The sequence below is a fragment of the Anomaloglossus baeobatrachus genome, chromosome 5, assembly GCF_048569485.1.
Source record: "Anomaloglossus baeobatrachus isolate aAnoBae1 chromosome 5, aAnoBae1.hap1, whole genome shotgun sequence".
NCBI lineage: Eukaryota > Metazoa > Chordata > Amphibia > Anura > Aromobatidae > Anomaloglossus > Anomaloglossus baeobatrachus.
The window spans coordinates 194,622,663-194,634,798 of NC_134357.1; the positions used below are offsets into that span (position 1 = coordinate 194,622,663).

Consider the following 12,136-nt stretch of genomic DNA (forward strand, 5'->3'; position numbering starts at 1 on the left):
GTCATCCTGGGGAGAGTAAATGCTTGTGGATTTGGAATGTGCTTGATGCAAATCAAAACATCCTGTTTGCAACTAGGGCCCAAGTGCTGCCACTGATGTGGTGGGTGTCTGTGTGGCCCAATTTTTGGAAAAAAGGGAGACTCCGCTTGGAGTAACCCTTGCTTGCTGTGTTTTTAAAAGAAGCCAAGATGAACAGAGCTGGGATCAGGAAAGACTTTGCTACCTACCCCGGTGTCATCCTGGGGACGGATAAGAATGGCGTATTTTTGAATGTGCTTGATGCAAATCTAGCTGTGAAGTGTACAACTGGGGCACAACTGCTGCCACTGAATGGGTGGGTGTGTGTGGGGCCCAATTTTTGGAAAAAAGGGGAGACTCCGCTTGGAGTAACCCTTGCTTACATTGTTTTTAAAAGAAGCCAAGATGAACAAGTCATGGGTCAGCAAAGACTTTGCTACCTACCCCAGTGTCATCCTGGGGACGGCTAAGAATAGCGTATTTTTGAATGTGCTTGATGCAAATCAAAACATCCTGTTTGCAACTAGGGCCCAAGTGCTGCCACTGATGGGGTGGGTGTCTGTGTGGCCCAATTTTTGGAAAAAAGGGAGACTCCGCTTGGAGTAACCCTTGCTTGCTGTGTTTTTAAAAGAAGCCAAGATGAACAGAGCTGGGATCAGGAAAGACTTTGCTACCTACCCCGGTGTCATCCTGGGGACGGATAAGAATAGCGTATTTTTGAATGTGCTTGATGCAAATCAAAACATCCTGTTTGCAACTAGGGCCCAAGTGCTGCCACTGATGTGGTGGGTGTCTGTGTGGCCCAATTTTTGGAAAAAAGGGAGACTCCGCTTGGAGTAACCCTTGCTTGCTGTGTTTTTAAAAGAAGCCAAGATGAACAGAGCTGGGATCAGGAAAGACTTTGCTACCTACCCCGGTGTCATCCTGGGGACGGATAAGAATAGCGTATTTTTGAATGTGCTTGATGCAAATCAAAACATCCTGTTTGCAACTAGGGCCGAAGTGCTGCCACTGATGGGGTGGGTGTCTGTGTGGCCCAATTTTTGGAAAAAAGGGAGACTCCGCTTGGAGTAACCCTTGCTTGCTGTGTTTTTAAAAGAAGCCAAGATGAACAGAGCTGGGATCAGGAAAGACTTTGCTACCTACCCCGGTGTCATCCTGGGGACGGATAAGAATGGCGTATTTTTGAATGTGCTTGATGCAAATCTAGCTGTGAAGTGTACAACTGGGGCACAACTGCTGCCACTGAATGGGTGGGTGTGTGTGGGGCCCAATTTTTGGAAAAAAGGGGAGACTCCGCTTGGAGTAACCCTTGCTTACATTGTTTTTAAAAGAAGCCAAGATGAACAAGTCATGGGTCAGCAAAGACTTTGCTACCTACCCCAGTGTCATCCTGGGGACGGCTAAGAATAGCGTATTTTTGAATGTGCTTGATGCAAATCAAAACATCCTGTTTGCAACTAGGGCCCAAGTGCTGCCACTGATGGGGTGGGTGTCTGTGTGGCCCAATTTTTGGAAAAAAGGGAGACTCCGCTTGGAGTAACCCTTGCTTGCTGTGTTTTTAAAAGAAGCCAAGATGAACAGAGCTGGGATCAGGAAAGACTTTGCTACCTACCCCGGTGTCATCCTGGGGACGGATAAGAATAGCGTATTTTTGAATGTGCTTGATGCAAATCAAAACATCCTGTTTGCAACTAGGGCCCAAGTGCTGCCACTGATGTGGTGGGTGTCTGTGTGGCCCAATTTTTGGAAAAAAGGGAGACTCCGCTTGGAGTAACCCTTGCTTGCTGTGTTTTTAAAAGAAGCCAAGATGAACAGAGCTGGGATCAGGAAAGACTTTGCTACCTACCCCGGTGTCATCCTGGGGACGGATAAGAATAGCGTATTTTTGAATGTGCTTGATGCAAATCAAAACATCCTGTTTGCAACTAGGGCCGAAGTGCTGCCACTGATGGGGTGGGTGTCTGTGTGGCCCAATTTTTGGAAAAAAGGGAGACTCCGCTTGGAGTAACCCTTGCTTGCTGTGTTTTTAAAAGAAGCCAAGATGAACAGAGCTGGGATCAGGAAAGACTTTGCTACCTACCCCGGTGTCATCCTGGGGACGGATAAGAATGGCGTATTTTTGAATGTGCTTGATGCAAATCTAGCTGTGAAGTGTACAACTGGGGCACAACTGCTGCCACTGAATGGGTGGGTGTGTGTGGGGCCCAATTTTTGGAAAAAAGGGGAGACTCCGCTTGGAGTAACCCTTGCTTACATTGTTTTTAAAAGAAGCCAAGATGAACAAGTCATGGGTCAGCAAAGACTTTGCTACCTACCCCAGTGTCATCCTGGGGACGGCTAAGAATAGCGTATTTTTGAATGTGCTTGATGCAAATCAAAACATCCTGTTTGCAACTAGGGCCCAAGTGCTGCCACTGATGGGGTGGGTGTCTGTGTGGCCCAATTTTTGGAAAAAAGGGAGACTCCGCTTGGAGTAACCCTTGCTTGCTGTGTTTTTAAAAGAAGCCAAGATGAACAGAGCTGGGATCAGGAAAGACTTTGCTACCTACCCCGGTGTCATCCTGGGGACGGATAAGAATAGCGTATTTTTGAATGTGCTTGATGCAAATCAAAACATCCTGTTTGCAACTAGGGCCCAAGTGCTGCCACTGATGTGGTGGGTGTCTGTGTGGCCCAATTTTTGGAAAAAAGGGAGACTCCGCTTGGAGTAACCCTTGCTTGCTGTGTTTTTAAAAGAAGCCAAGATGAACAGAGCTGGGATCAGGAAAGACTTTGCTACCTACCCCGGTGTCATCCTGGGGACGGATAAGAATAGCGTATTTTTGAATGTGCTTGATGCAAATCAAAACATCCTGTTTGCAACTAGGGCCCAAGTGCTGCCACTGATGTGGTGGGTGTCTGTGTGGCCCAATTTTTGGAAAAAAGGGAGACTCCGCTTGGAGTAACCCTTGCTTGCTGTGTTTTTAAAAGAAGCCAAGATGAACAGAGCTGGGATCAGGAAAGACTTTGCTACCTACCCCGGTGTCATCCTGGGGACGGATAAGAATAGCGTATTTTTGAATGTGCTTGATGCAAATCAAAACATCCTGTTTGCAACTAGGGCCCAAGTGCTGCCACTGATGGGGTGGGTGTCTGTGTGGCCCAATTTTTGGAAAAAAGGGAGACTCCGCTTGGAGTAACCCTTGCTTGCTGTGTTTTTAAAAGAAGCCAAGATGAACAGAGCTGGGATCAGGAAAGACTTTGCTACCTACCCCGGTGTCATCCTGGGGACGGATAAGAATAGCGTATTTTTGAATGTGCTTGATGCAAATCAAAACATCCTGTTTGCAACTAGGGCCGAAGTGCTGCCACTGATGGGGTGGGTGTCTGTGTGGCCCAATTTTTGGAAAAAAGGGAGACTCCGCTTGGAGTAACCCTTGCTTGCTGTGTTTTTAAAAGAAGCCAAGATGAACAGAGCTGGGATCAGGAAAGACTTTGCTACCTACCCCGGTGTCATCCTGGGGACGGATAAGAATGGCGTATTTTTGAATGTGCTTGATGCAAATCTAGCTGTGAAGTGTACAACTGGGGCACAACTGCTGCCACTGAATGGGTGGGTGTGTGTGGGGCCCAATTTTTGGAAAAAAGGGGAGACTCCGCTTGGAGTAACCCTTGCTTACATTGTTTTTAAAAGAAGCCAAGATGAACAAGTCATGGGTCAGCAAAGACTTTGCTACCTACCCCAGTGTCATCCTGGGGACGGCTAAGAATAGCGTATTTTTGAATGTGCTTGATGCAAATCAAAACATCCTGTTTGCAACTAGGGCCCAAGTGCTGCCACTGATGGGGTGGGTGTCTGTGTGGCCCAATTTTTGGAAAAAAGGGAGACTCCGCTTGGAGTAACCCTTGCTTGCTGTGTTTTTAAAAGAAGCCAAGATGAACAGAGCTGGGATCAGGAAAGACTTTGCTACCTACCCCGGTGTCATCCTGGGGACGGATAAGAATAGCGTATTTTTGAATGTGCTTGATGCAAATCAAAACATCCTGTTTGCAACTAGGGCCGAAGTGCTGCCACTGATGGGGTGGGTGTCTGTGTGGCCCAATTTTTGGAAAAAAGGGAGACTCCGCTTGGAGTAACCCTTGCTTGCTGTGTTTTTAAAAGAAGCCAAGATGAACAGAGCTGGGATCAGGAAAGACTTTGCTACCTACCCCGGTGTCATCCTGGGGACGGATAAGAATGGCGTATTTTTGAATGTGCTTGATGCAAATCTAGCTGTGAAGTGTACAACTGGGGCACAACTGCTGCCACTGAATGGGTGGGTGTGTGTGGGGCCCAATTTTTGGAAAAAAGGGGAGACTCCGCTTGGAGTAACCCTTGCTTACATTGTTTTTAAAAGAAGCCAAGATGAACAAGTCATGGGTCAGCAAAGACTTTGCTACCTACCCCAGTGTCATCCTGGGGACGGCTAAGAATAGCGTATTTTTGAATGTGCTTGATGCAAATCAAAACATCCTGTTTGCAACTAGGGCCCAAGTGCTGCCACTGATGGGGTGGGTGTCTGTGTGGCCCAATTTTTGGAAAAAAGGGAGACTCCGCTTGGAGTAACCCTTGCTTGCTGTGTTTTTAAAAGAAGCCAAGATGAACAGAGCTGGGATCAGGAAAGACTTTGCTACCTACCCCGGTGTCATCCTGGGGACGGATAAGAATAGCGTATTTTTGAATGTGCTTGATGCAAATCAAAACATCCTGTTTGCAACTAGGGCCCAAGTGCTGCCACTGATGTGGTGGGTGTCTGTGTGGCCCAATTTTTGGAAAAAAGGGAGACTCCGCTTGGAGTAACCCTTGCTTGCTGTGTTTTTAAAAGAAGCCAAGATGAACAGAGCTGGGATCAGGAAAGACTTTGCTACCTACCCCGGTGTCATCCTGGGGACGGATAAGAATAGCGTATTTTTGAATGTGCTTGATGCAAATCAAAACATCCTGTTTGCAACTAGGGCCGAAGTGCTGCCACTGATGGGGTGGGTGTCTGTGTGGCCCAATTTTTGGAAAAAAGGGAGACTCCGCTTGGAGTAACCCTTGCTTGCTGTGTTTTTAAAAGAAGCCAAGATGAACAGAGCTGGGATCAGGAAAGACTTTGCTACCTACCCCGGTGTCATCCTGGGGACGGATAAGAATGGCGTATTTTTGAATGTGCTTGATGCAAATCTAGCTGTGAAGTGTACAACTGGGGCACAACTGCTGCCACTGAAGGGGTGGGTGTGTGGGGCCCAATTTTTGGAAAAAAGGGAGACTCCGCTTGGAGTCACCTTGCGGTGTTTTACATGACTTTAGAAGGGCGTGCCATGCCTATATCTGTGTGTCCTCCTCTTTTTCCTTGTCCAGCTGTTTTGTTTTCGCATGAGTACATGTCCTTGTCACTTTCCCATGTGTTTGTGTTGTGTTGTGAGTTGTTTGTCACCTTTTGGACACCTTTGAGGGTGTTTTCTAGGTGTTTTACTGTGTTTGTGATTGCCTGCCATTGTTTCCTATGGGCTCGAGTTCGGTTCGTCGAACGTTCGACGAGCCGAACTCGAGCCAGACCCCCCGTTCGGCGAACCGCCTCGAGCCGAACCGGGACCGGTTCGCTCATCTCTAGTTATCACACCCCTGTGGGCATGATGACATGATTTCCATGGGCCGGCATCACCGCAGGTCCTGGAAATCATGCGCACAGCTCATTTTGGCAGCATCAGTGTGCCTCAAAAGTTAGGTGTTCTGAAATTATTCCTATTGGTAGTTTTTTTTTTTTAAATCAAAGTTCTGTAGACTTTTTTTTATCAATTTACATCTGTTTCTCCCTCTGTTTACATCATTGTTTGTACATCATGCTATGTTTTCATGAGTTTGAACGACTACCCTGGGCATTAATAGGTCGTGCCGTAAGTGATGAACATTTCTTTACAGGCTGCAAGACATGTTGGTGCTATGTAAGTGACGGTTATGTAGTTTCTTTACTGATAAATAAATGTCTATATGGAGTTCGTCTAGGACATTACATGTTTGGCCTTGACTACTTTCAGATTCAGGATTCTGCAACTCTGGACATGGAAAGGGCCAATAAGGAGATAGAAGTGCTGAGAAAACAGTATGAAGCAATGACCCATGAACTCAAAGAGGCCACCCAGGAAGCTGAGGTAGCCAAATGCAGACGAGATTGGGCCTTCCAGGAGAGGGACAAGATTGTAGCTGAGAGAGAGAGTATCCGGTGAGTAAATCTTATTGTATTCCAATGAAATAGCTGCATAATTGCATATATATGTTTCATCAATTTCAGATCATGGTTTAAATCAAAATGTTTGAGCTGCTTAAACGTTTTTAAATTTTTTAAATTATTTTTTTTATAACTAAATTTGTATAAGACAAACTGTATATTTTTATTTTTTTGCCTCGCGATCGGTTACACATTAAAATCATAAAGCATTATGGTGCACGCCAACGTATTCTTTTGACGTGTACAATTGCAGTTTTGTGTCCTAAAAATAAATGTTTTCTGACTCATTCCGCGCATATCTGGCACGCAGCTCACAAGGACGCCGTAGTTTGAAAATAATGCAATGATAAATCCTACCTAATGATTGTAATAAATGATGTCTTTTTTTTTTTTTATTTTTTTTTTTTATAAGTGACTGTATTTTCTGAAGTCGTTTAAAACCTGTTTCTCTGAAAACAAAATCTCCAACATGTTGATTCTACATTTGCATTAGAGTTAACATGTCCCATAATCATCCATTAGAAAAGATCCTGCAAGAGATCCGTTGGCAAAATTATTTCTGCCAGATCCATTTTTTTTAACATGGGGGTCTTAGGAGGACGGATCCGTTAACAGATTGCTATTTATTGTCCATTTGAAACGGATCCTGTAAGATAAAAATCTGATCCGTTACAAATGCAAGAGTAAGGGATGGCTAAATAGCAATCTGTTAATGGATCTGTTCTCCATAGACTCCAATGTTAAAAAAATGGCAGACATCAGTTATTTAACAACGGACAAAAAAACTTGTGTTTGCAGAACTTTCTTCCCAACTAATCTCTAGGATTTGTTCAAACGGATGAGACATGACTCAGCCTAATGTTGTCAGTAAGCAAAATAACAACATGTGCAGAAAAAGGTTCAGCAAAAAAAATGTAATGTAACAACCAAATGATGGGATAGGCATAACCAACACCTTATTTTTTTTATATTAGGACCTTGTGTGATAATTTGCGCCGAGAAAGGGACCGTGCTGTTAGTGAGCTAGCAGAGGCGTTGAGAAATCTAGATGACATGCGGAAACAGAAGAATGATGCTACTCGAGAACTGAAGGAATTAAAGTGAGTTTAGAAGTAACAAATTAGCCTGTCTGTTCACTGCCAGATAAGGTTTTGGTCACAAATGTATGCTGTGTATTCAAACTGCAAGGCTTGAATTGACCACAGGTTTCCTGATCAAGGTTAAAGTCATATATGTAATCTGCTAGTTTGGGTCAGGATCAGGATACACCAATAGCTGGGGATTGGGATCACTATGCAAACTGTAAAACATGGACATCTTAAGTCAGTCTTAGGCCTCATTCACACATCAGTATATTTGGTTAGTATCTCTTCAGTTTTTGAAAAAAACAAGAGTTTCTCCGAAACACAGAACAAGTGGCAATCTTTCAATTATAGTTTTTCTCTGTAATTTCCACTCCTGACTTTGGCATAAAAATACTGATAAGCGAATGAGTCCTTAAAGGGAATCTGTCAGCAGGATGTCACATCCCAATCTGTTTTCATCTGCATGTAGCTCCTGCAAAGGCATCAATACCTTAAAGGAAACCGGTCAGGCAATTTATGTTTTCTAACCTAGTAGCAGTGTGAAGTGTGTCCCTGTGTTGTAATAATGTGGAATGTGAATGTATAAAAATGTGTTTTATTACTTATGTGTTCTGTATGTGAATGTGCAGGGATTCTAGCCCCATGGGCGTCGCATGGCCTTGTGGGCGTTCGCATGTTTTCCATTGTATACATTTACATACAGAACACACAAGTAATAAAACACATTTATATACATTCACATTACACAAAATTACAACACAGGGATGAGTAGGAAGGGGTTACTAGGCCACACATCACACTGCTACTAGTGCTACTAGGTTAGAACACATAAATTACCTGACAGATTTCCTTTAATCTAGCCAGGCTGTTGTCCAGTTACTGACAATTCATTGTATTGGTATACAAAGGAGGCTGAAGTGCTTTTGGCATGTGGAAGCACTTTCCAGGGCTCTGCTCTCCCCAGCTCTATTACCTGGCCCGGTACCTGCTGCATCTTGAATGACCGCTTCTGTGCTGGGTGAGCAGACTAGCTAGTTAAAGGTTTGGATGGACTTGTCTTTGCAAGAGCTACATATACACAGGAGAATAAAATTTCCTTTTAGGCATGTAATTAATACTTGTGACTGTGTTATTTACGAAATGCAAATTTGAAGGTTTTTTTTGCCTGTTTTAGTTAACTGCTTCTGTAGTGTCAGTTTTAGTCCAAATCTCAATAATAAAATGGCAAAGTATTTGTTCTCCGTAGCATTTTAAAATAGAATGTTTACAGTCTTTCTAACTGCATTTCAAGCACATAAGGACATATTTATCAATACTTTCTAATTCTTAGACAGTGCAGTAAAATGCACCAAATTTTTCAAAGTGGTTTATGCTACGTGATAAATGTCTAATTTTGAGACTCGTCTAAGTTTACACCACCTATCTGTTTACTTTTTGCCAGAAACAGGCACCGTTATTTTTTCAAATTATCTCTCATGTTAAGCATCAACACTTCCATTATAACCAATGCTCCTTTTCAGCACAGCCCCTATCCAGGCAAGTCATAAAGAATTGTGTAAAACACATCACAAATATGGTGTAAGTCATGAAAGACAATATGTAGTGGAAATCTTTTTGAAATAAAGGCTAAAGTGGTTTTCTAGGAATAACTTTGTATCGATTGGTTTGCACTAGTTGTAAATAACAAATTATCTGTGGCTGGACCCAGACTTTGTTGATAAGCTGCAATGCTGGCGTCACAACTAGAGCACAATTTACCATTTTTGCCAATCATTTGGCTCAGTAGGGATGCTCATGTAGTTGACACAAGTGAAGCTGTCACATGCACTGTAGCTGTGATGTTGCCACTACAGACTATCAATAAAGACAGGGACAGAAGTGGAGAGGGCAAGATATTTTTTAGTTTGTAATTTTCAACATGAGGAAATTGATTGAGATGGAGTAAAAGCATATTCCTTTATGTAACTATGCATTTCATGTAATTTCTGCTGTTATTAAAATTATGCTTCATTCATTTACTTTAGAGAAAAGATGGATAACCAGATAGAGAAAGAAGCCCGTTTCCGACAGTTAATGGCTCATAGTTCTCACGATTCTGCAATTGACACGGACTCGTTGGAGTGGGAAACAGAAGTGGTGGAATTTGAGCGTGATAGGGTGAGTTTAGTGAAACCTACTGAAAAAGTCTCCCATTCCTTCATGAGTTAAATAAATAATTTTCTGTTTTTTTTGTTTGATATCGGTTTTTCTTTAAAGTAAAGTTCTATTGTTAAAGACTGCAGAAAATAAAATGTGTTTCTCGGACACCTTATTAGGGGCAATGGTGGTGAGTCATTCCACTTGGCCATCGGTGTGCCCGTGATGTGATCGTGGGCTGCCAATGGTTTTCTATTCATCTTGATCCTCTTGTGAAAACCAGCCCGAAGCTGACGTTCATTGGAGATCGTGATTTTAGCTATACATAGTAGTACTGATGCACTGCTATGTACAGCACAAGCGATTGGATGATCGCAGCTTCAAGTCCTCTACTAGAGACTATTAAATTTAGTAAAAAGTGAGAAAAAGGTTTTTAAAAATATGAAAGTAATAAAAAAAAAAAACCCACGTTAAAACACAAGTTTTGCACCATTAAAAATAAAAATAAATAAAAATACATATTTGGTATTGCTGCATTCATAAAACTCCAATCAGTAAGCCGAGTAACAAGAAAAAAAAATCAAAACACCAGAATTATATATCTTCGCCGCTGCTGCGTTGCAGTAAAATGCAATAACAGTTGATCACAACATCATTTCTATTCCAAAATGGTGTCTGTAAAAATGTCTGCTCAGGGGGAAAAATATAAGCCCCCACACAGCCCCATATCCCGAAAAATGAAAACGTTACGTGTCTCAGAAAATGCTGATGCAAGCAATTTTTTTTTACCACTTAAATAAGAAACAAACTCTACATGTTTGGTATATGTGTACTCATACCGACCATGAGAATCATATTTCTTGGTCAGTTTTACCATATATTGAACATATTAAATAAAAACAATAAACAATTGTGTATTCAAACTTTTTTTTTTTTTTGCAATTTCAACGCCTTTGGAATTTTTTTCCCTTTTTCCAGTGCATCTCGTGATAAAATTAAAATATATCTTTGTACCGTGTTAGCCAGTAGAGATAAAAAATTGTTTAAAAGAACTGAAGTCCTCAGTGGTTGATACCTTTTAATGGCTAACTGAAAAGATGGTAATAATAGCAAGCTTTCGAGACTACTCAGGTCTCTTCTTCAGGCATGGTATAACACAAAATCTGAAGAGTCACATATTTATACACAACAGGACATAGAATAGTGCAGTAAAAAAAAAAAAGTATGAAACATAACTCTCACTATGGTAGTCAAAATAAGACCCCTGCCATAGTGAGAGTTCTGTTTCATATAACTTTTTTTTTTTTTACTGCACTATTCTATGTCCTGTTGTGTAGAAATATGTGACTCTTCAGATTTTGTGTTATACCATGCCTGATGAAGAGACCTGAGTAGTCTCAAAAGCTTGCTATTATTACCATTTTTTCAGTTAGCCATTAAAAGGTACCAACCACTGAGGACTTCAGTTCTTTTAAACAATTTTTTATGATAAAATTAATGATGTCATTCAAAAATATAACCTGTCCTGCAAAACACAAGCCCTTATATGGCAATATGGACAGAAAAATAAAAAAAAATGTTATGGCTTTTGGAAGAAGGGGAGGCAAACCTGAAAATGAAAAAAAAAAAAAAAAAAAAAACCAGAAAATCGCAGGGTATTAAAGGAGTTACTAATGATGTAGGCAGCAATATTGCATATACACAAATCCTTATTTTATTATCTCATTTGGACAAGTATATGCTTTATAACAAAAAATATGAATGTGAGTTGAATAACCAAGAAGTATCAAAGACTATTTCCATTCTCCATAAAGTGAAAAAGTCCATCCCGCTCTACCACAGACCATGGAGTAACAGACTTTAATTTGTGCAGATTCTTATCTGGCTATATATTTGTGTAGTGCAGTGGTGGGAAACTTTTTTTCTGCCGGGGGCCAATTGGAAATTTCTACCAACCTTCGGGGGCCGCACAAAATTATCAACTTGAATATTACCCTGCTATATTTGGTCAAGCAATTAATTTACTCACCTCTACACCCCTACAATGGTGGCTGGAGCTGCTTCTCTTTGGTGTGGCTGTGATATTAGGCGATATTGATCATGTTGCTTCTCACAACTGCTTTTCCAGCTTTGTCTCGGGCTGGAGTGCAGTCAGCTCTTTATGATAATAAGATTACTAAATCATATACATCACATAGGAGATGCTGTTGGCACATACATAAGAGGAGTGGCTGGGGACATATGTACATCGCAGGAGGGGCTGGGGGCATATGTACATCGCAGGAGGGGCTGGGGGCATATACAATATACATCACAGGAGGGGCTGGGGGCATATACAGTATACATCACAGGAGGGGCTGGGGGCATATATACATCACAGGAGGGGCTGGGGGCATATATACATCACAGGAGGGGCTGGGGTCATATATACATTAAAAGGAGGGGCTGGCGACATACATCACAGGAGACGCTAGAGACATATATACACTACAGTTCAAAAGTTTAGGGTCACATATATTTCCTTATTTTTGAAAGAAAAGCACTTTTTTTTTCTTTCTTTTTCAATGAAGCTAACATTAAATTAAACAGAAATACACTCTATACATTGTTAATGGGGTAAATTACTATTCTAGCTTCAAACATCTGTTTTTTAATGCAATATCT

The 12,136-nt window shown here is 41.8% G+C and overlaps 1 protein-coding gene across 5 annotated transcripts in view; it reads left to right on the plus strand.

Annotated features, from left to right (window-relative positions):
• The window catches only part of DLG5 (discs large MAGUK scaffold protein 5), a 343,229-nt gene that overhangs the window by 175,367 nt on the left and 155,726 nt on the right, over nucleotides 1–12,136 (plus strand). For all 5 annotated transcript variants that reach the window (XM_075349077.1, XM_075349073.1, XM_075349078.1 and 2 more), the window contains exons 9-11: nucleotides 6,061–6,245; nucleotides 7,226–7,351; nucleotides 9,361–9,493. In XM_075349077.1, the coding sequence (XP_075205192.1) occupies nucleotides 6,061–6,245; nucleotides 7,226–7,351; nucleotides 9,361–9,493 (444 nt within the window). The remainder of the gene's footprint in view (nucleotides 1–6,060; nucleotides 6,246–7,225; nucleotides 7,352–9,360; nucleotides 9,494–12,136) is intronic.